Below are 20,992 nucleotides of genomic sequence, written 5' to 3'. Positions count from 1 at the left end.
TGGGAAATTATAATTACTGCTAACTGATTTATCAATCCTGTCAGGAAAAAATGACAGAGACAAGAGCAGATTTAAAGATGGCTTTCGAAGATAGATATATTTTTTCAGATTTGAATATTAATGTCAAAAATACTATGATATACAGTTTACACTAAATCATCTCGGCATGACAGACATCACAAATAGAAACTGAAATATTAATTTAAATATTAAATAAACAGGATGGTTAGGTAAACTGAAAGTAAACACTTAAAAGTACGGTTATTCTTTCTCTATTGCAACACTTCCAACAAAGTGGTTTTTGTAACAGTACAAAAAGAAATCTGACAATAATTTTTCGCTTTCTTTTCCAGTTTGGACAGGGGGGGGGGGTGAATCCACAGTGCATTTCTTGATGATTTCTGTCGCGATCGGTTCACTTTAATTCGGTGTGATTGCATGGTTGACGTCTTCGGTGGTCCTTTTGTTTGTTTTTTGAGATGGAGGTGGGGGCAGTGGGGTGGATGACAGCAAGGTGGTCCGCTGCAGCCCATTTCTTCTCATTCGGCGACACAGGTGCTGCTCCAACGTCGGGAATCATTAGCCTCTTTTAAACAGATTCTGCAAAATTTCCGCATCTAACATCTTTTTTTTTTTTACACAAAATCCAATTAAGTGGGATACAGTATTAAATAAAAGGTAGCAAAATGCCGTTGGAACCAGGCAGTGTAAAAGGGGCTATTGAGTCCAAATTAATCTTTTTTGCCTGCAAGTCAACAAGCTAAGTTATTTTTTCCTCATTCAAAAGGCCATGTATTGCATTTGTCAAGTAACTGAGATTCAACATGAATTAATTCTGTCACAATGAGGTCCAAATCAACAATCTTGTTTGGGGACTGTTGCACAGACTGTGCAGAATTATTGAGTCCAACTGGTCCTGTGGACAATCATTGGTCTCGACTCTCCTGCCAGACGCAGGAGGCGGGGGGGATACACAAACATCAAGGATTACCTTTTAAATATTTTAAGGCATTTTCTAGCAGGACCTCAAAACCCTGCACACTCCAGCTGTGAGTCAAAACAAAGTTCATGCACGTCAACAGAGAATTTCCTTCTAACAAGCGTCCCAGATGCGGGTGCACTCCATCATCTGCTGTCCTTCAATCTCTCATCCAATACAAATCACAGGCTGATACAATGACTCATGGCTGGCATGGAGGTGCGGCTATGGCCTGCCAGGTGGAGAAAGGGGGGGGGGGTATGAGGGAGTAAATCCAGCGTCAGCAGCGAGGCGAGAACGGTGGGTCGATGGGGGATTCAGTAAATGACTGTAGCTCGTAGGCAGCACCGCTATCCACCTCCATGGATTTCCTAGAAAACAGCAGACGGATGTCCCTGTGGAGGTAGATCTTCCCAGACTTTGAGCTCTGGAACCTAGTGGCAAGAAAGCGAAGATTACATTTTTCATAATAACCACACATCGATAAAAGAAACCAAACTCCTCCCAAGATCTGCCATTGCCAAGCGATGTCAACGCGAAAAGACTGGTAGTTAGCCACCAGTATTATCAGCAGTAGCCTCTGATAAGCAGCACCCACTCGAATGTTCAGCAAGGTATATTTTCTGTCTGGTGATGTCATACGCCACGTTGCTACACAAGTTGACAAGTGTAATTCTGTGACTTGGTGCTCAGTACAGAGGGCTGTGGTTACACAGTTGACCCCCGCATATTCAAAGTGAGAATTTTGGAAACTCACTTTTGTCAATTAACTGAGATTTCACATGTATTTGTTATGTCACAATGAGGTCCAAATCAACAATCTTTGTTTGGATTAATTATGCATAGAATATGTATAATTATTGAGTCTAAAAGGTCCTCAGTGTTTTTGTGCTGAGGTCAAGGAAAATCTATGACTTGGGAGCAATACTGGTGCTATGTTGATGGCACTTGAAATAGTGTCGAAATTTGTTGTACCTTGACATTTTGAAAAATTTGAGCGATTTGACAAGTCGCTACATACTGAATAGTGCAAAAGTTACTAAGTTGCAACGTCGAATAGCTGCTCCCTTTTTCATCGTGCCCAAGCACCAATCCAGTTGTCACGGTAACAAAAGGTGTACTCGCCATTTGCAAGAGATGAAACCACATGTTAAAGCGGAGTGATTTGAACCAGAATATGACAAGTGGATATTAAGTATGCTGTAATTCTTTATCCTTTTTACAAGTAACTTTTATATTTTATTAAGACACAGAGGAAATGCTTTACATTGTGCAAACAATGCATATTTTCTCCTTTATAAGGTGGGCGGTGTCTAATGAGTGATTTGTCATGCACAAGATACTTTGAGCGCTTATCTAGAAAAGGCTTCTCACCTTAGATGAACAAGGTAGCGCAGAGTGCGTGCCTGGCCCAAAGTGAGAGGCTTCCTGTTGATCTGATGGTTCGAGTCCCGCCTGACGGGGACGGAGAACGTCCTCTGGCGCAGGAAGGTCTGGTGTCCTGCTGGCATGGTTCGTAGGTCGTACATCACCACAAACATCTTTACCACCGTCTTGTTCGGGTTGAATAAGGTCTGCGGTGGGCAGAGAACATTGTGTGAGATATATCACACGGCATCTCACTGCGTGCTGAAATATTATTGCAGAACAAATAATTTACACTTTTTGGACAAAAGAATCAGGAAGCCTTGTCACTGCGCTGACACGAAGTGAATATAGAAGAAAAATTAGGTTGGTTCTCTGCCTTTTGAAGTTAGAACAGTCCCAACTCGTCTGGGAAGACTTTCAAATGTTGAAGTGTGTCTGTGGGGATTTTTGGACCAGTGAGGGGCTGTTGGCCCACAATCTCTGTCCTAGTTCATCCCAAAGGTGTTTGATAGGCTTCTTCCACACCAAATTCATCCAAATATGCCTTTTTGGAACTTGCTATGTGCACTGGGAGCACACAATGAACTTCTACACAATGTTCCCGCAAAAATGGAAAGCACACAATTGTCCGAGGGTCTTGGTGGGATGTAGAGTTAAGAGTCCGGGGAGCGAAAGGGGGTCTAAATCTTTCCTAACTCATAAGTTTCATCAGATGTAAATTTACAAAAGTGTATTGCTGCAATGCTAGAAAAAAAGTTTCACGTACTAATGTGACAAGTTTCACGTAATAAGTTATGTTATTTTGTGGTAGGTTTCGCTTCCATATTCAGCCGAACAAAACGAAGGAATTACTTCGGGCTCAAATCACTGGTGGAGCCCTCCATAGATATGTGAGTTTTCATTTTAAATATTTAATCCTTTTAAACATTTAGCCTTCTTCTTATTATGTGTATATATATATATTTTTTTGCACATTATCAATAATTAAGTAGCTCTAAGACACAAAAACGACTCTGCCAATGCAGAAGCAAAACTTAAAACGTTTTAACATAAATTTTACATAATAACGTAATCAATTTTTCACATTTTAACTTTACAAGTTTCATATTTTAACATGATAACTTTGACATTTGTTTTTCCTGCTGTGGCAGTAATAAGCTTCCGTAGTACAGCGCTATCTGTATACTTGAGTCCAACTTTCCGTATGTGATCAAACAAAGCTTTGATTGTGTCACTACCACTAGGGGTCTCCCACCACCCGACTTGCTCTGGACACTGGACTCAGTTGGAAAAATTATGCTGATGTAATATTAAAGTAGACCCCGCCCCCAAGTATTTGAACAGTGCCATTACCACTTGAATGGTTCCTGATGGAGGTACTCGATAGCCCCTTTTCCCCAGCGACTCCAGGTTGATCACACCCTGCGAACAATACAGATTCCTTTAGAGGGGGTAGAGTTGATATTTTATGACTTTCTCAGGAAATACTTTTATTGTCATACAATATCATACAGTATATACAGCAAAAATCCTTTCACAACAAACTTATGAATATAAAACAAATTGTGACAGTGTATTGTACAGACAAATCAATGACAGATGTTTACCATATAAGGTGAGGGGGCGTTGTCATCGGAGACGCTGTAGAATGACACGTCCACGGGTAAGGTCAGGTGACTGGGGCAGAAGGACCCGCTAGCACCTACTTCGGCCGTAAAGCCATCCACCGATCCTAAAGGCTCCAGGCGGTAGTTTAACACACACTCCTGACAAGTGTCCAATTTGAAAAGACCATTAATTGTCACATCAAACACACCATTTACCTACACTCAAAATGTACAAAATGGCTGCATTTGCGCTACGGATTTGAATGCCCAAAAATCGTTGAGTGTCCATAACCTTACCACTTGCCTGCCTCACACAAACCTACTTGCTTGATTTACAAAGCTGCTGTGAATAAACTGTGAGGCGTGTTACCGGGGAGGAATCAGAGTGCAGGCAATTGGGCTTTGTATTTCATGTGTGCATACACTCTCGATCAAAAGGACCAGAAAGGTTGACAAAATGCCGCGCAGGTTAAAGCAAGACTACCGTTGAGCCTCCAAAGGTCGTGCATAGACCACTTAACGTTCAATGTCAGTAAAGGCTGTGTGCACCTTATTGACTCAAAACAAAAGGAAACATACGCGTGTGACAAGTGGATATAGAGCGTGCTATATAATTCTTTATCTTTTGTGCATTTCGACAGAAAATGTCAGAGACGTTTCATTAATACGCATGGAAACTGATTTTAATTGAATAAAAAAAAGCACGAATGAATTAAATGAGTTATAGCAATAGCATACAGTGAATGTTGGTGGTGCTGTACCTCAAAGTTTCCAAGTAGACTGAGACTTGCAGGCGGAGCACTTGCACTGAACAGCTGCTGAGCGTCATCGGTGTACTCGTCTCCCTTAGGGCACACCCTGAGGGTTTAAAACACATGCACATACACTTGATTGACCTGTTCACTAGGTCATGGAATTTTATGGTGATGAGGTAACACACTCTCTGAGCCAAAACCGCTGAGGTAAAAGAACCTCATACATTGATGTACAAAGCAGTTTCCAGATAGGCTCTCCAGATGATGGAAAAAAATTAAGCAAGCGACACAGATGTGCCTTTATGAAAATAGTAATGCAATGATGACTGATTTGAAAATCAAAGATTAAACTTTGCAAGTAGCTGCTGCATAGAAAGCGGCAGAGAAGCACACACTGCCCACACGTGCACTGAGTAGGCAGTTGCTGCTGAGCTCGCAGAGTTCTGTTCTGGCTGTCACAGCTTAGATGTTCAGCACAGGTTTAGAACTGGTGGAGGACTAGAAGAAACAAGGACCAACACATTTTGTTCCATCGTGACATCCAAGATGCCAGTCGAGATAAGTCTTTATACCGTGTCTACAGGCCTAATACATTGAGTTGCTGTGTAGAAGCAGCAAATCTGCACACAAGTCAAGCGGATTTAACAGTAAAGATCCAAGGGGTACCTTTTTCCAGAGGCCCAAGGCAAACCCTTACAGCCAACCAGAGAGGTGTCCAGGTCAAAGTAGCCAGATTGGTTTTTCCTTTGGGGAACCTGCCAGAGACACAAAGGACATGATACATAAGTTATGTTGCTTTAAGTGTGATTTAATACAAAGATAGCTCGGATCCATGTACGGGTGTGCATTTTAGAAATCAGATGTAAGCGAGATGGGAGTGTCATTGTAATATGACTCACGGCTACCTCACTTTGAGAGGTATGAGTGAACGGCGGGGGCGGGGGGGGTATGAGGGAGTAAATCCAGCGTCAGCAGCGAGGCGAGAACGGTGGGTCGATGGGGGATTCAGTAAATGACTGTAGCTCGTAGGCAGCACCGCTATCCACCTCCATGGATTTCCTAGAAAACAGCAGACGGATGTCCCTGTGGAGGTAGATCTTCCCAGACTTTGAGCTCTGGAACCTAGTGGCAAGAAAGCGAAGATTACATTTTTCATAATAACCACACATCGATAAAAGAAACCAAACTCCTCCCAAGATCTGCCATTGCCAAGCGATGTCAACGCGAAAAGACTGGTAGTTAGCCACCAGTATTATCAGCAGTAGCCTCTGATAAGCAGCACCCACTCGAATGTTCAGCAAGGTATATTTTCTGTCTGGTGATGTCATACGCCACGTTGCTACACAAGTTGACAAGTGTAATTCTGTGACTTGGTGCTCAGTACAGAGGGCTATGGTTACACAGTTGACCCCCGCATATTCAAAGTGAGAATTTTGGAAACTCACTTTTGTCAATTAACTGAGATTTCACATGTATTTGTTATGTCACAATGAGGTCCAAATCAACAATCTTTGTTTGGATTAATTATGCATAGAATATGTATAATTATTGAGTCTAAAAGGTCCTCAGTGTTTTTGTGCTGAGGTCAAGGAAAATCTATGACTTGGGAGCAATACTGGTGCTATGTTGATGGCACTTGAAATAGTGTCGAAATTTGTTGTACCTTGACATTTTGAAAAATTTGAGCGATTTGACAAGTCGCTACATACTGAATAGTGCAAAAGTTACTAAGTTGCAACGTCGAATAGCTGCTCCCTTTTTCATCGTGCCCAAGCACCAATCCAGTTGTCACGGTAACAAAAGGTGTACTCGCCATTTGCAAGAGATGAAACCACATGTTAAAGCGGAGTGATTTGAACCAGAATATGACAAGTGGATATTAAGTATGCTGTAATTCTTTATCCTTTTTACAAGTAACTTTTATATTTTATTAAGACACAGAGGAAATGCTTTACATTGTGCAAACAATGCATATTTTCTCCTTTATAAGGTGGGCGGTGTCTAATGAGTGATTTGTCATGCACAAGATACTTTGAGCGCTTATCTAGAAAAGGCTTCTCACCTTAGATGAACAAGGTAGCGCAGAGTGCGTGCCTGGCCCAAAGTGAGAGGCTTCCTGTTGATCTGATGGTTCGAGTCCCGCCTGACGGGGACGGAGAACGTCCTCTGGCGCAGGAAGGTCTGGTGTCCTGCTGGCATGGTTCGTAGGTCGTACATCACCACAAACATCTTTACCACCGTCTTGTTCGGGTTGAATAAGGTCTGCGGTGGGCAGAGAACATTGTGTGAGATATATCACACGGCATCTCACTGCGTGCTGAAATATTATTGCAGAACAAATAATTTACACTTTTTGGACAAAAGAATCAGGAAGCCTTGTCACTGCGCTGACACGAAGTGAATATAGAAGAAAAATTAGGTTGGTTCTCTGCCTTTTGAAGTTAGAACAGTCCCAACTCGTCTGGGAAGACTTTCAAATGTTGAAGTGTGTCTGTGGGGATTTTTGGACCAGTGAGGGGCTGTTGGCCCACAATCTCTGTCCTAGTTCATCCCAAAGGTGTTTGATAGGCTTCTTCCACACCAAATTCATCCAAATATGCCTTTTTGGAACTTGCTATGTGCACTGGGAGCACACAATGAACTTCTACACAATGTTCCCGCAAAAATGGAAAGCACACAATTGTCCGAGGGTCTTGGTGGGATGTAGAGTTAAGAGTCCGGGGAGCGAAAGGGGGTCTAAATCTTTCCTAACTCATAAGTTTCATCAGATGTAAATTTACAAAAGTGTATTGCTGCAATGCTAGAAAAAAAGTTTCACGTACTAATGTGACAAGTTTCACGTAATAAGTTATGTTATTTTGTGGTAGGTTTCGCTTCCATATTCAGCCGAACAAAACGAAGGAATTACTTCGGGCTCAAATCACTGGTGGAGCCCTCCATAGATATGTGAGTTTTCATTTTAAATATTTAATCCTTTTAAACATTTAGCCTTCTTCTTATTATGTGTATATATATATATTTTTTTGCACATTATCAATAATTAAGTAGCTCTAAGACACAAAAACGACTCTGCCAATGCAGAAGCAAAACTTAAAACGTTTTAACATAAATTTTACATAATAACGTAATCAATTTTTCACATTTTAACTTTACAAGTTTCATATTTTAACATGATAACTTTGACATTTGTTTTTCCTGCTGTGGCAGTAATAATTTTTTTGCACATTATCAATAATTAAGTAGCTCTAAGACACAAAAACGACTCTGCCAATGCAGAAGCAAAACTTAAAACGTTTTAACATAAATTTTACATAATAACGTAATCAATTTTTCACATTTTAACTTTACAAGTTTCATATTTTAACATGATAACTTTGACATTTGTTTTTCCTGCTGTGGCAGTAATAAGCTTCCGTAGTACAGCGCTATCTGTATACTTGAGTCCAACTTTCCGTATGTGATCAAACAAAGCTTTGATTGTGTCACTACCACTAGGGGTCTCCCACCACCCGACTTGCTCTGGACACTGGACTCAGTTGGAAAAATTATGCTGATGTAATATTAAAGTAGACCCCGCCCCCAAGTATTTGAACAGTGCCATTACCACTTGAATGGTTCCTGATGGAGGTACTCGATAGCCCCTTTTCCCCAGCGACTCCAGGTTGATCACACCCTGCGAACAATACAGATTCCTTTAGAGGCGGTAGAGTTGATATTTTATGACTTTCTCAGGAAATACTTTTATTGTCATACAATATCATACAGTATATACAGCAAAAATCCTTTCACAACAAACTTATGAATATAAAACAAATTGTGACAGTGTATTGTACAGACAAATCAATGACAGATGTTTACCATATAAGGTGAGGGGGCGTTGTCATCGGAGACGCTGTAGAATGACACGTCCACGGGTAAGGTCAGGTGACTGGGGCAGAAGGACCCGCTAGCACCTACTTCGGCCGTAAAGCCATCCACCGATCCTAAAGGCTCCAGGCGGTAGTTTAACACACACTCCTGACAAGTGTCCAATTTGAAAAGACCATTAATTGTCACATCAAACACACCATTTACCTACACTCAAAATGTACAAAATGGCTGCATTTGCGCTACGGATTTGAATGCCCAAAAATCGTTGAGTGTCCATAACCTTACCACTTGCCTGCCTCACACAAACCTACTTGCTTGATTTACAAAGCTGCTGTGAATAAACTGTGAGGCGTGTTACCGGGGAGGAATCAGAGTGCAGGCAATTGGGCTTTGTATTTCATGTGTGCATACACTCTCGATCAAAAGGACCAGAAAGGTTGACAAAATGCCGCGCAGGTTAAAGCAAGACTACCGTTGAGCCTCCAAAGGTCGTGCATAGACCACTTAACGTTCAATGTCAGTAAAGGCTGTGTGCACCTTATTGACTCAAAACAAAAGGAAACATACGCGTGTGACAAGTGGATATAGAGCGTGCTATATAATTCTTTATCTTTTGTGCATTTCGACAGAAAATGTCAGAGACGTTTCATTAATACGCATGGAAACTGATTTTAATTGAATAAAAAAAAGCACGAATGAATTAAATGAGTTATAGCAATAGCATACAGTGAATGTTGGTGGTGCTGTACCTCAAAGTTTCCAAGTAGACTGAGACTTGCAGGCGGAGCACTTGCACTGAACAGCTGCTGAGCGTCATCGGTGTACTCGTCTCCCTTAGGGCACACCCTGAGGGTTTAAAACACATGCACATACACTTGATTGACCTGTTCACTAGGTCATGGAATTTTATGGTGATGAGGTAACACACTCTCTGAGCCAAAACCGCTGAGGTAAAAGAACCTCATACATTGATGTACAAAGCAGTTTCCAGATAGGCTCTCCAGATGATGGAAAAAAATTAAGCAAGCGACACAGATGTGCCTTTATGAAAATAGTAATGCAATGATGACTGATTTGAAAATCAAAGATTAAACTTTGCAAGTAGCTGCTGCATAGAAAGCGGCAGAGAAGCACACACTGCCCACACGTGCACTGAGTAGGCAGTTGCTGCTGAGCTCGCAGAGTTCTGTTCTGGCTGTCACAGCTTAGATGTTCAGCACAGGTTTAGAACTGGTGGAGGACTAGAAGAAACAAGGACCAACACATTTTGTTCCATTGTGACATCCAAGATGCCAGTCGAGATAAGTCTTTATACCGTGTCTACAGGCCTAATACATTGAGTTGCTGTGTAGAAGCAGCAAATCTGCACACAAGTCAAGCGGATTTAACAGTAAAGATCCAAGGGGTACCTTTTTCCAGAGGCCCAAGGCAAACCCTTACAGCCAACCAGAGAGGTGTCCAGGTCAAAGTAGCCAGATTGGTTTTTCCTTTGGGGAACCTGCCAGAGACACAAAGGACATGATACATAAGTTATGTTGCTTTAAGTGTGATTTAATACAAAGATAGCTCGGATCCATGTACGGGTGTGCATTTTAGAAATCAGATGTAAGCGAGATGGGAGTGTCATTGTAATATGACTCACGGCTACCTCACTTTGAGAGGTATGAGTGAATCATGCCGCCAGAGGGTGAGTGTGCATGTGCATGTGCGTGATCATCCTCGAACTACTCGGTAGTCCTGCCAGATATTTCAAAGTCTCCTTCGTGATGACTGCATTGTGAGTAACGTCACAGATGGCTACTGAGTGCGGTGTTATGACACATGCGCACACACACTGGAACTACTGAGGCTTCATCATGGTTAAAAAGTCTCTGTGAGTTGAGTCATTAAGACATTTGTCAAAAGGGTGCGAGTATGTGTGTGATTTCGTACAGGGCTGGAGAGCAGGGGCAGACCCGTGCAGGGGTGGAAGGCCTTGGTCGCCGTGGCATCTAACGAGTGGCGATTCTGCTTCCTCCAGCCGTTGCAGGGCCCCAGGGGAGAGGGTCCGTGAGTTTGCTACAGAGTGAAGGAAGCAGAGGTTAAAGCATCTGGCAGTAAACCTGCATCGTCTTTGAAAGCATTTTCTCAAGCACCGTGCATCATTTTTTACTACCACTTTTTACCTGCCTGGTCAACGCTATAAACACAAATAGTTATTCTTAAAAACACATTTCAAGCATTTCCTCCACCTTTTTCCCACATGCAAACTGTGTTTGAAGTCACAGTTTTACATATCCTGGAACTGGAATTGTTGCTTGTTGATGCTTACACTTTAGTATGCCATCAAAGTATGCAGACACACAAGATGAATTTTTGTTTTGCTTCAAATTCAGTGTGATATTCATGAGTGACTCCAATGAACTATTCTCGTTTTTTTCCACTGCACATTTCCAGCTTGGCTCAGATGTACAATACGGTTGATTTTTGTTTTTTTTATACTTCCAAATCGTATGGCTGGAAACTGCGAAACAGAATGAGAACAAGGTTGCCCTGTATTTACCTGTCAGTAAGAAGACATATTTTAACTGAGAACGCAGCAAGAAAATGAACAGCTGTGTCGAAGTAGAGACTGTGGCATAGCAACAGGATCAGCTAACACCTATGTTTATTTTGAATTATTTCTAGCTCCGTACAGTGACTCTCTGCATTTTTGTGGATGGGCATTCAGAATTTGCTTCCGTTATTTGCTTAAAAACTATTTGCTCTTTTTGTGCTGATGCACATAAACAATAACAGCATTGCTTTGGAACCAGATTGGCATCTGTACGCAATGCTGAACAATTTTTGGGGGATGGCATCAAGAACTTGCATACCCGCTTCTCTCAGCAGGGCTCAGTCCCATGCGTCTACAAATAGTGGGGTTAACTTGATACTGCAACGTTTTAATGACAAGGCGATCGCCCATGTGGTATCAGCGTGGCACACTTCAGACCAAAGAGAAATAGTGCTTCTTTGTGCTAGTGATAAAAACATCAATCAAACAGGGCATGACCCACAAGTATGATAAAATTTTCCTCAATTCACCATTGTACCTCTTTTGGGAGTGGCTTTCTTATGGCCTTTGATTAGAGGTAGAATGGCCTCCACCAGTGGTTTTAGCACCACCTGTAGTGTAAGATTGGGCTTGACAGCCTGCAAATGAATTTTCATGATGACAGAGTTGGTCAAAAGCTCAATTCAAAGGTCTCTTACCAGGACAGTAGTACGTGGGGTCAGGTCTGGAGACTGTCTACGTGTTTGGTTCTCATCTTGGGTTGAAGCATCAGCCCGTGTGGGTGACTGAGGCTTGCTGTGGTTTTGGACTGCATTACAGCTGAATGTGGATTCTTTGCAAGATTGGTTGGAGGACAGGACAATTCTAGGCCCGTTCTCGAGGGATGGAGGGAAAATATGACTGCTGGTTGTATGGACTGTGAGCTTTTCTTGTCTGGGAGTTTGTAAACGTGGACTAGCTTGCAGCTGGCCTCTGAGTGAAGGTTCTTCAAGTGTAAAGTGGGCGCCATTTTGGGCCCGAGGAGAATGGCAATCGGTCCCCGGGTCGAGCCGGGGTTTGTTTGTGCAAAGAGGCATATGTGGGGCAGCGGCGTGTGGGCCCCTGTTAGGTTCGTGGTTGTGGCCATTAGTGTAGCCATCATGCGAGGTGTGTGGGACATGTGCAGGGTGGTGCGGGTATGTGCGTATCGTGTGCGTGACCGTTGTTGTGTGTGTGTGGTGCAAAGGGCTGCCACACCTGCTGTGGCTGGGGGACAGTGAGGGGACGGAGAGTCTTTCCTGGATGAGTCGAGTAATGTCGTGCACTGCCTGAGCGATGAGTGAGCCCTCTCGCTCCTTCTCGACGCTTTTCTCTTTCTCCCTCTCTTTCTCCCTCTCTGTACTCTCATCTCTCATCTCAGTCAGCCTCAGCTTCCTGCAGGCAGCTGGTTTCGGGGAGGAGGTCTCCCGCTTGTGGAAAGATGTGCTGGTGGATGGTGTGTGGAAGGAGTTTGGCCAAGCATGTCCCACACACTCATAGGGCGGTACCTCTGGCTCTTTGGTCTTACTGGCGGCTATGTCGTCATGGCTACTGCCCCACGTGGCTTTGGGAGGGTTGTCCATGGCAAAAAGGGCTGGGGGAAGCGGTGGCGCTGTGGGGTCGCAGAAGTTGAGCCTCTGTGCGATGCGGGCTATAACTTCCTGTCTCTCCTGTAACAGTGAGCCGATGAGGGGATTGGTTTCATTCGCTGTGGGCCGCGGTGAGGGGCAGCGGGCAGGCTCAGCCAATGAGAAACTCTTCAAGGCTCGGAGCGGCTCGGGCAGGGGCGCTTTTGACCTGTCGCTGCTGTTGGTGCTGCATCCATAATCTTCCAACAGTGGGGGGTCCGATGAACCATTGAGGGACGGCGGGTAAAGCCACTTTCCCGAGAGCCCAGAGGGAGAATGGGAGCGTGAAGGTGTGGGTGAGCGAGAGGATCGGCGGAACAGTGGGGAGTCCTGACTTTGGGGGATGTTGACCTGCGGAAGCTCTCCATTCTGATACGTGTGGTTTTCACTAGGCTCCTGTGTCTTTTTGCTGTAGGGGGGCGCTGTGGCTGTGTGCGGAAGGCTGTTAATGGGAATATTGTTAATGGGAAGATTGGGGATGGGCATTCCGTTGAGCAGGAGGCCCGTCATGGAGCTGGAGCTCTTGTTGTATATGTTGGAGTTGTGGTGGAGGTTCTCTTTGCTGGGTTCCTGGCTTTTTCGGAAGGTGGGCAGACCACCATGGCTGTTGAGGTTCGGGTTGAGGCTGGGAGTCTTGTTGTAGAGCGGGGGCAGGCCGGTGTGGATGCTGCACGCCAAGGTGGGATAGGTGGGCTGGCGGGGCAGCGACTGGACGCGGACTTGCAGCGCAACACTCTGGGAGACGTTGGGGACGGGGAAAATGTGCTCGGATGGCGGCTGTGAAAACTGCCACACCAAGTCCTCATTGGCAGCACTGATTCTGTTAAAAAAGAGGATCAACACCACTGTTACATGAGTCTTAATCTTAATTTGGAACAAACACTCATGTCAACGTGTTTCATGCCCACCAGTGTCAAAATCTGAAGGCAAGTGTGGAAACCAACCTGTACAGGATGTTTCTGGGGACGATGCCATGTGAGGCACTGAGCCAGGCACTGAGCTGCGAGAAGAAAACGTAGGAGCGCACGGCCAACAGCAGAGTCTTCTCCTCAATGAAACGGTCACCACTTCTATATAAAGGGGGAAAAAAATTAAATGGTGGAAATGTGTCAGTGTGTCGGGTTAATGAAAAAACATCCAGGGGTGCGTGTTCATGACTTCGTTCAACAAAAGTGAGCATAGAAGTGGGCCAACTTTCCAGGCTAATTAACCCGGTGGGTGCCAAGGTTATTTATCTCGGATTTAATGTTTTTTTTTCTCCTTCATTTAGATTACCTTCATTATCTTTAATGAACAGTAAATTAGTCTGGACTTAGTAGTTTCATTTAGGCTAAGCACATTTCCTCCATAGGAACATGACCCAAGAGCAAGGAACTTTTGGCAAAAGAATGTATGTTTGGCCTGCGGGAACCTTTGTCTAAATTTACATCCAGAGAAATTTATCAGGGCCAAAATAAGGTCCTGCCAGGTGGGTAGTTCATTGTCTGATTGGGAACTGTGAGACCTTGAAATTTCATATCGCAAGAACTAAAAGCTCCTGGACCCTTTGGATCGGTTTTGTGTGATTTACATTTTACAGGATCCCAAAATATCCAGCCCGAACTGACCTACTTTTTGGCACCGCTTTTTTTTTCCCGCTGCTGGCAGCAGTGGTTCACTCTTAATCCACAATTATATGAGTAAACACACAATTTTTATCTTCTTTCATGCCACAATGATTGACATAACTGTGAAGCAAAATAAACATAAGGCATCAATCACCACATAGTGTACATTATATTATTTTAACGAAGCAAAATTGAATAAATGCACCCATGACTAATTCTGGTCAACAAGTATGCTCTGGTGTTTTCTCTTACTGCCTTGGAAGTGGCTGCAATGTCCATCTCTCCAGCAGCAGCGCATCTTGTTTGATGACCGGGTCGCTGATGGGGTCGCTCGGTGTGCACTCATCACCATAGCAACAGTCGGGCAGGAGCATGACCTCGATCATGATGGGGATGCTGTTCCTCCAGAGCAGGATCACCTCCGAACGGGTCCGCCGTGCCTGCTGACACTTTTTGACGCAGAGAAAAGCGGATGGTGGGTAATCATTAGTGAGTGTCAATGTCAGGACACCTGAAAGAGTGTGTGTGTGTGTGTGTGTGTGTGTGTGTGTGTGTGTGTGTGTGTGTGTGTGTGTGTGTGTGTGTGTATTTGGTGGGGCGCATAGCAGATGGGGCCCAAGAGAGACTCACACAAGAGGGTCGTTTCGGGGTCTTAGTTAGTTGTGATTGTTCTCCAAAAACAGGCAGCAAGGGACATTTATGAGGTTTCAAATATAAACAACAATTCATGGCAGGACTGCAGTTGTTATACCTGTGGCAGTTTATCGCTGCATTCGTGCTTGTGAAGAGGCGGCATGGCCGACTGGGCGGGCGGACAGTGCAGCCCCTCGGTCCTGCCCTTCACCGAATATTCCGGCGTCCGTCCCTCTGTGATGAGCAGGGTCAGGAAGACCAGGAACTCCTCTGCGTCATACTCAAAAAACTCCTCTGTCGCATCTAGATGAAGCAAAAGAATGTGGCAGAGTCAGCATTGTCCCATTCCGGACCGACCACAACAAACCAGTTGAGGGACGAGTGAAGTCGACCTAATGAATGCCTGAAAAATTCCTTTGCTTAAGTTACCTTGGCAATTTATATTGATGCTGTGTACAGTTTTGGGGGGATTAAGGAACTAGATTTCTTTTTGATTGGATTGTATTCTTGCAGCATAACAGGCAGCTTTTGTCCAAAAACTCTGGCTTTCTTTGACTTTCCAAAAATAGACATGTTGGTTCATTGAAGAGTGTGACTGGTTCTTTGTCTACATTATTTGACGTGCAATTGATGAGCATGGTCCACCTCTCACACAAATTTAGCTGGGACAGCTCTCATTATTCTCATTAACAATGGCTGACTGCTTTAAGAAGTCTTGTCAGATTTGAAATTTTGTGGCAGGGGGTCCTTGGTTGCCGTTCGTGTGTTGAAGACATCACTCAAATTTCTAAGTCGGACCACGTGGGAGCAACCCATGCCAAGATACAATATACAGTCATCATGACAGTGAATATATTTGTATAAAGAACATTTGTAGGCCAAAAATATAAGACATTCAACATCCATTTTCTGTACCACTTTTACTCACTAGCAGCACAATCCAATGAAAATCAGTATGGCTGTGACCGAGCATGCCTTCTTGTGTCCCATGATGACGTATGCCTGTGCAGCTGTGCAAAATTGTCATTGCGTGAAATCCATAGCTGCGAAATGTTATATGTCAGAACCGTCATGGACCAAGAACCTCCTGTGTGCAGTATTCATTAAACCGAACTTAACATGGATTGTGAATTTGGAACCAATTTATCAAAAATATCCAATTTCTAATGTGTTCGGTTGCATTATGCGGCTGGGAAATCTCATTCCTGTGTCGTGTTTAACTGAAGCACTTCTTGTTCCTACAGGGTGCGTGGCACAACATTTCCACTTTGGTTGCTTCAAAAGGGAATATATTTAGACCTTGCATGTCAGATGAGTGTCAGGGGTGATGTCACCGTCTACTCCCTCCGTCTCTCTCACACACACACACACACACACACACACACACACACACACACACACAAAAAGGCATCTTTTAAGCAATTGCACAAAGGTCAAACTGGGCTGTGCTGTCAGTCCTGAACCACTGAGAAATAACTGCACGGCACAAGTCTGATAATGACTGTATGATCAAAACGGAATTATCAAATCCCAATTTCATTGACAGCAAAGAGCTTTTTTGGAGAACTTGTAAGGATGTCAACCAGTCAAACCAAGATGAATCAGATGTATTTTTAGAAGAAGGCTGAGGAGCTCGGGAGGAAGCTCACGAGTCCCACATGAGGCCAGCTGACAAGCAGCAGCTCTCGAGAATCGCAGCTTCTTCTTGTTGCAAAAGCCTCCTTCACGTAGCGATTGTCTTTCTAAAATTGAATCGGCTATCTACACAGAAGGTCCGCCTCAGGGGTTTATGAAGCAATCTGGTGCCCAGCGATGGAGGCGTGTCAGCAGCATCTGCATTTTGAATGAGCCACTCTGTCATTGCAGCTGTCCCATTTACACCGAAGTCAATTCACCACTGTTATGGTCTTCATCGCTGCTTATCAATGCAACATTTGCGGCTTTGTAAAAGGAGGTTGAACAACCGACTTCCAGTAGCTCTCATTACGATATGGGAAGGCGAAGCAGGCATACTTAAAAATCTGGCTGGACTGCAGCCTCAATTTAAACAAGAGCACTCGGGAAGGGCACGTGCTGCCAAGATTTGATCATTTGTCACCCGTCACACAATGCTGGCAAGTGATTTTGTTTTTGCATTTTGCTCTCGTACCGCATGATCTATGATTCTGATTAAGACGACAGAAAGCTCAGAATATTTACTGGTGTAAAGATGAATGCACAAGCATTTGGGTATTTAAAAAAAAAAGAAGTATCTAAACACTTACTCAAAAAGCAAAAATATCCATCCGTCCATTATCTGAACCGCTTTAGTGGGTGTGCTGGAGCCTATCCCAGCTGTCTTTGGGCAACCGGCGGGTTACACCCTGAACTGGTTGCCAGCCAATCGCAGGGCACACATCTACAAACAGCCATTCACACTCACAATCACGCTACAGGACAATATAGAGTGTTCCATTAACTTACCATGCATGTTTTTGGAATGTGGGAGGAAACTGAAGTACCCGGAGAAAACTCACGCAGGCATGGGGAGAACATGTAAACTCCGGAATCGAACCTCTGACTTCTGTATGGTGTGACGGACGATGAATGCACAAGCATTTGGGTATTTAAAAAAAAAAAAGAAGTATCTAAACAATTACTTAAATAGCAAAAATATCCATCCGTCCATTATCTAAACCGTCCATTATCTGAACCGCTTTATCCTCACGAGGATCGCAAGAGTGCTGGAACCTATCCCAGCAGTCTTTGGGCAGCAGGCGGGGTACACCCTGAACTGGTTGCCAGACAATCACAGGGACACACAGACAAACATTCACGCTCACAGTCACACCTAGGGACAATTTAGAGTGATCAATTAACCTACCATGCAAGTTTTTTGAATGTGGGAGGAAACCAGCGTACCCGGAGAAAACTCACGCAGGCATGGGGAGAACATGTAAACTCCGGAATCGAACCTCTGACTTCTGTATGGTGTGACGGACGTGCTTATCAGTCAACCGAGTTGCCGCCCATACTCAAAATAATTAGTGGTTAGTTTGATCATCTATTAATCATAATACCTCCACTCATCAACAACAACCGTTTTGCTCCCGTAAAAACTGCAGATAGAAAGTTACACAAATGAAAAACAGTGCATGAGACTTTCGCCAAGGTAACCAAATAATAATGAAGAAAAATTAAGTGGCTGGTTTTCGTTTTGTCAAGTATGAAATTATTAACCCACACAAAATACCCACAAGATCAGGTTTGCCAGATGAGAGCAGCTCCCAGAGTGTGCTAAGCATTTTATGAGTGTGTATGTAATGCAGTCCGCCAGCCAGTCACACACATTCCTGCGGGGGGAACTCCTCCTCAATGCTTCGAAGCGGCTGCTACTGCACGTGGAGTGAGGTGCAGTCCAACACAAAACATACAAAGGAGGGGGGTGGCGGCGGGATGCTCCGGGGAAAAAGGGGGGCATTGGGGTTTGCTCTGTTCAGCAGCTGTTGGAACGCTTAAATCGTTTTCTTTATTGGCTCAAATCGGAAAGGCTTTAACGACAGCCCGATGATGAGGAAATAAAGCCGAGAGGGAAGCCGTGGTAATGTACGACAAAGGTCAAAGCTGAAGGTGACAGCCCATCACCACCTCCGCATTTATGCACCGACTGCGGCCGCACGAGTGGGCCGTTACCATCCTACTCTGGGGTATTCAGGCTAAAAGGTGCCACTCCGTGAGCGAGAAACGACGCATCAGAGTATTACGGACGGGGGCTGAAATGATCAATGGAGATGAAAGGGGGGAAAGAACAACAGCCACGTAACCGCCGCCTACTACACCGCGCACACACACAACTCGCTAGGACGGCAGTTGGTGTGAGATTGCGGCTTTTCGGGACAACAAATTCTTGGAGCGTGTACATTATCGCCCTGAAGGTGTGTGTGTGTGTGTATGTGTGTGTGTGTGTGTGTGTGTGTGTGTGTGTGTGTGTGTGTAACAAAAACACCCATGAATACTAACAAATACAGCCACAATGACACACAAACACATGCTTTGAATACGTAGAGGCACGCATACATACACACAAAGGGCTAGTGATGGAGGGTTCGGGTAAGGGGCCCCGCGTACGCATAGATGAGAGCTGCCATGCTTGAACAGAGCATTCCTCTGAAGCCTACACACAGACACAAAGACACACATCTTGAAGGGAGGCTGGGAGGTGATCAGGATGCAGGACAGCACAAAGAGACAGATTGGCGGGAAAACTCCCATTAGACATATAGAGGGAGCTGTGTTCAATGCTCAGAAGCACATTTAGTGCTGCTGGTAAAACATCAATAGTGCGAGACAAAACCCCAAAGTGTCTTGTGATGGTCAAATATTTACCATCTCTTTGTTATGCTGTTTGAGTAATTTGGGAGGTTTATGCAATAATGCACATTATTTATTAATCATTAAGCTTTAACAGGGTTCAATGTTCAGCAGTACAGCTCTCTTACCCCATCCATGGGCCTCTGACCAAAAACAGTGTCGCTTGTCTCTTTATAATGTATAACCAACCTCCAATCGAGGTGCACCTTTGGAACTACTGTGTGTATCTTGAAGTCCTATTTATTGTCTTGTTGGCTTTGCAAATGTGTTGTAATCTAGACCACACTCCTCAAAGTGGTTTTCCACTGAGCAGTACAGTTTGGTACAGTTCAGAATGTTTTCATTGCCATTATCCAAAGTTTTGAAGGTGCAACAAATGAATTCTGTTTTTATACGAGCACCGTTTAGTTCGGTGTACTTGAATTCTCATTTAGTTTTAATCATGTGGTTGATGACAGTTATTTCACTAATTTCCCTCACAGGATGCAATCTATCTCGTGATATCCAGCAGCAAACAGAACCAAGTTTTTATTTTTACCAAGTGGTCGATAAGAATTGTCACTTCAGTGTGGGAGTGGCCCACTCGATAACCTTTTACATTGCCTGAGCCCAATTCTGGGTCACTTGTCCTGTCAATGGCCAAGCCACTGTCTTCTGTAGTAATATCAACTGGGGATGATGCCTGGCTGTGTCGTTTGACACCTGAAACTCATTTCTGCTGCCCTGTTGTGCTGAAAGAATGTTTTAAGTCACTCCAGATGCTGGCTTCCACAACATCACACATCGAAATACTTGATTGCAGGATTCCATACAGTAATATTCTGCCTTTGCTCGGTTATGTGTAAAAATTTAGCTAGTTTAATACAGGACTTTCTTATACAGAGCGGCAACGTGAATGCAGCAAATGCGTCATGCTATTTATCACGTCACGCGATGTGTGTAGCTGATTCTTGCTATCGCAAACCAGATGAGGGTTTATCCTTCCCAATCGTACCATCGGGAACCAATGGTGAACGAAATAAGAGGCTTGAATAATGCATCCGGCTACAGATGCGGATTATACGACGGCACAAAGCAACACTTGAGCCTTCCCTTTCCCACGTGCCCGCGACCTCTCCACTGTTTGTTTGCACAAGGCAAATGTGAATTGCGTAACAGGTCAGATTTAGATTAGGGCTTCTTATTATTAGAGGCTGTGACCGCCTGCCACCAAGTGTGAGCTGGAGTCCTGCCTGTAAATCGGCTGCTTTGGCCAGGACACACAAACACGCACCTCTCAGCTGTCTTCATGCCCCCGGGCCAGCAGCAGATCAGCGCAGATATGTGGGAGGGAAAATGTCCTCCAGGTGGAGGAGCGGGGGGGAGCTTTAGTAGCTAACAGGTTATTTAGAGCTAACGCGGCAACGGTGTACACAATTTGTCGTCGCTGAAGAAGGCAAACGTGATGCTCATTTGTTTGGTCGTTGCTCGTCTAGTGTGGTGCTTGGATATGAGGACAAACAAAACCAGGCAAATAATCCAATTTCAGCATTCTGAATGCAACAATGTTTCTATTTTAACAGAGACAGATGGGACGATGGAAGACACACGCACGCACGCACGCACGCACGCACGCACGCACGCACGCACGCACACGCACAC

At 44.3% G+C, this 20,992-nt stretch overlaps 2 protein-coding genes across 2 annotated transcripts in view; both read right to left on the bottom strand.

Annotated features, from left to right (window-relative positions):
- Nucleotides 1–77: 77 nt before the first annotated feature.
- On the bottom strand, nucleotides 78–5,506 carry LOC109513868 (protein FAM214A-like; the record flags this gene model as incomplete). The annotated part of the gene is made up of 6 exons (XM_019866561.1): nucleotides 78–1,413; nucleotides 2,354–2,553; nucleotides 3,701–3,769; nucleotides 3,955–4,113; nucleotides 4,716–4,812; nucleotides 5,376–5,506. Coding segments are annotated over 6 exons (810 nt in total), but the record flags the coding sequence as incomplete, so codon positions are not given.
- A 141-nt stretch (nucleotides 5,507–5,647) lies between these two features.
- atosa (atos homolog A) overlaps nucleotides 5,648–20,992 on the bottom strand; it is a 31,287-nt gene continuing 15,942 nt past the window's right edge. The window contains exons 2-12 of the mRNA XM_019866652.1: nucleotides 15,120–15,304; nucleotides 14,621–14,817; nucleotides 13,706–13,831; nucleotides 11,814–13,581; nucleotides 10,512–10,637; nucleotides 9,989–10,077; nucleotides 9,329–9,425; nucleotides 8,568–8,726; nucleotides 8,314–8,382; nucleotides 6,772–6,971; nucleotides 5,648–5,831 (exon numbers count right to left, since the gene is read on the bottom strand). Coding sequence (XP_019722211.1) covers nucleotides 5,678–5,831; nucleotides 6,772–6,971; nucleotides 8,314–8,382; nucleotides 8,568–8,726; nucleotides 9,329–9,425; nucleotides 9,989–10,077; nucleotides 10,512–10,637; nucleotides 11,814–13,581; nucleotides 13,706–13,831; nucleotides 14,621–14,817; nucleotides 15,120–15,304 — 3,170 coding nt within the window. The 3' untranslated portion in view covers nucleotides 5,648–5,677. The remainder of the gene's footprint in view (nucleotides 5,832–6,771; nucleotides 6,972–8,313; nucleotides 8,383–8,567; nucleotides 8,727–9,328; nucleotides 9,426–9,988; nucleotides 10,078–10,511; nucleotides 10,638–11,813; nucleotides 13,582–13,705; nucleotides 13,832–14,620; nucleotides 14,818–15,119; nucleotides 15,305–20,992) is intronic.

The sequence above is a fragment of the Hippocampus comes genome, unplaced genomic scaffold (assembly GCF_001891065.2).
Source record: "Hippocampus comes isolate QL1 unplaced genomic scaffold, H_comes_QL1_v1.1 scaffold82, whole genome shotgun sequence".
Lineage (NCBI taxonomy): Eukaryota > Metazoa > Chordata > Actinopteri > Syngnathiformes > Syngnathidae > Hippocampus > Hippocampus comes.
This window is presented reverse-complemented; position numbering and strand designations above follow the sequence as displayed.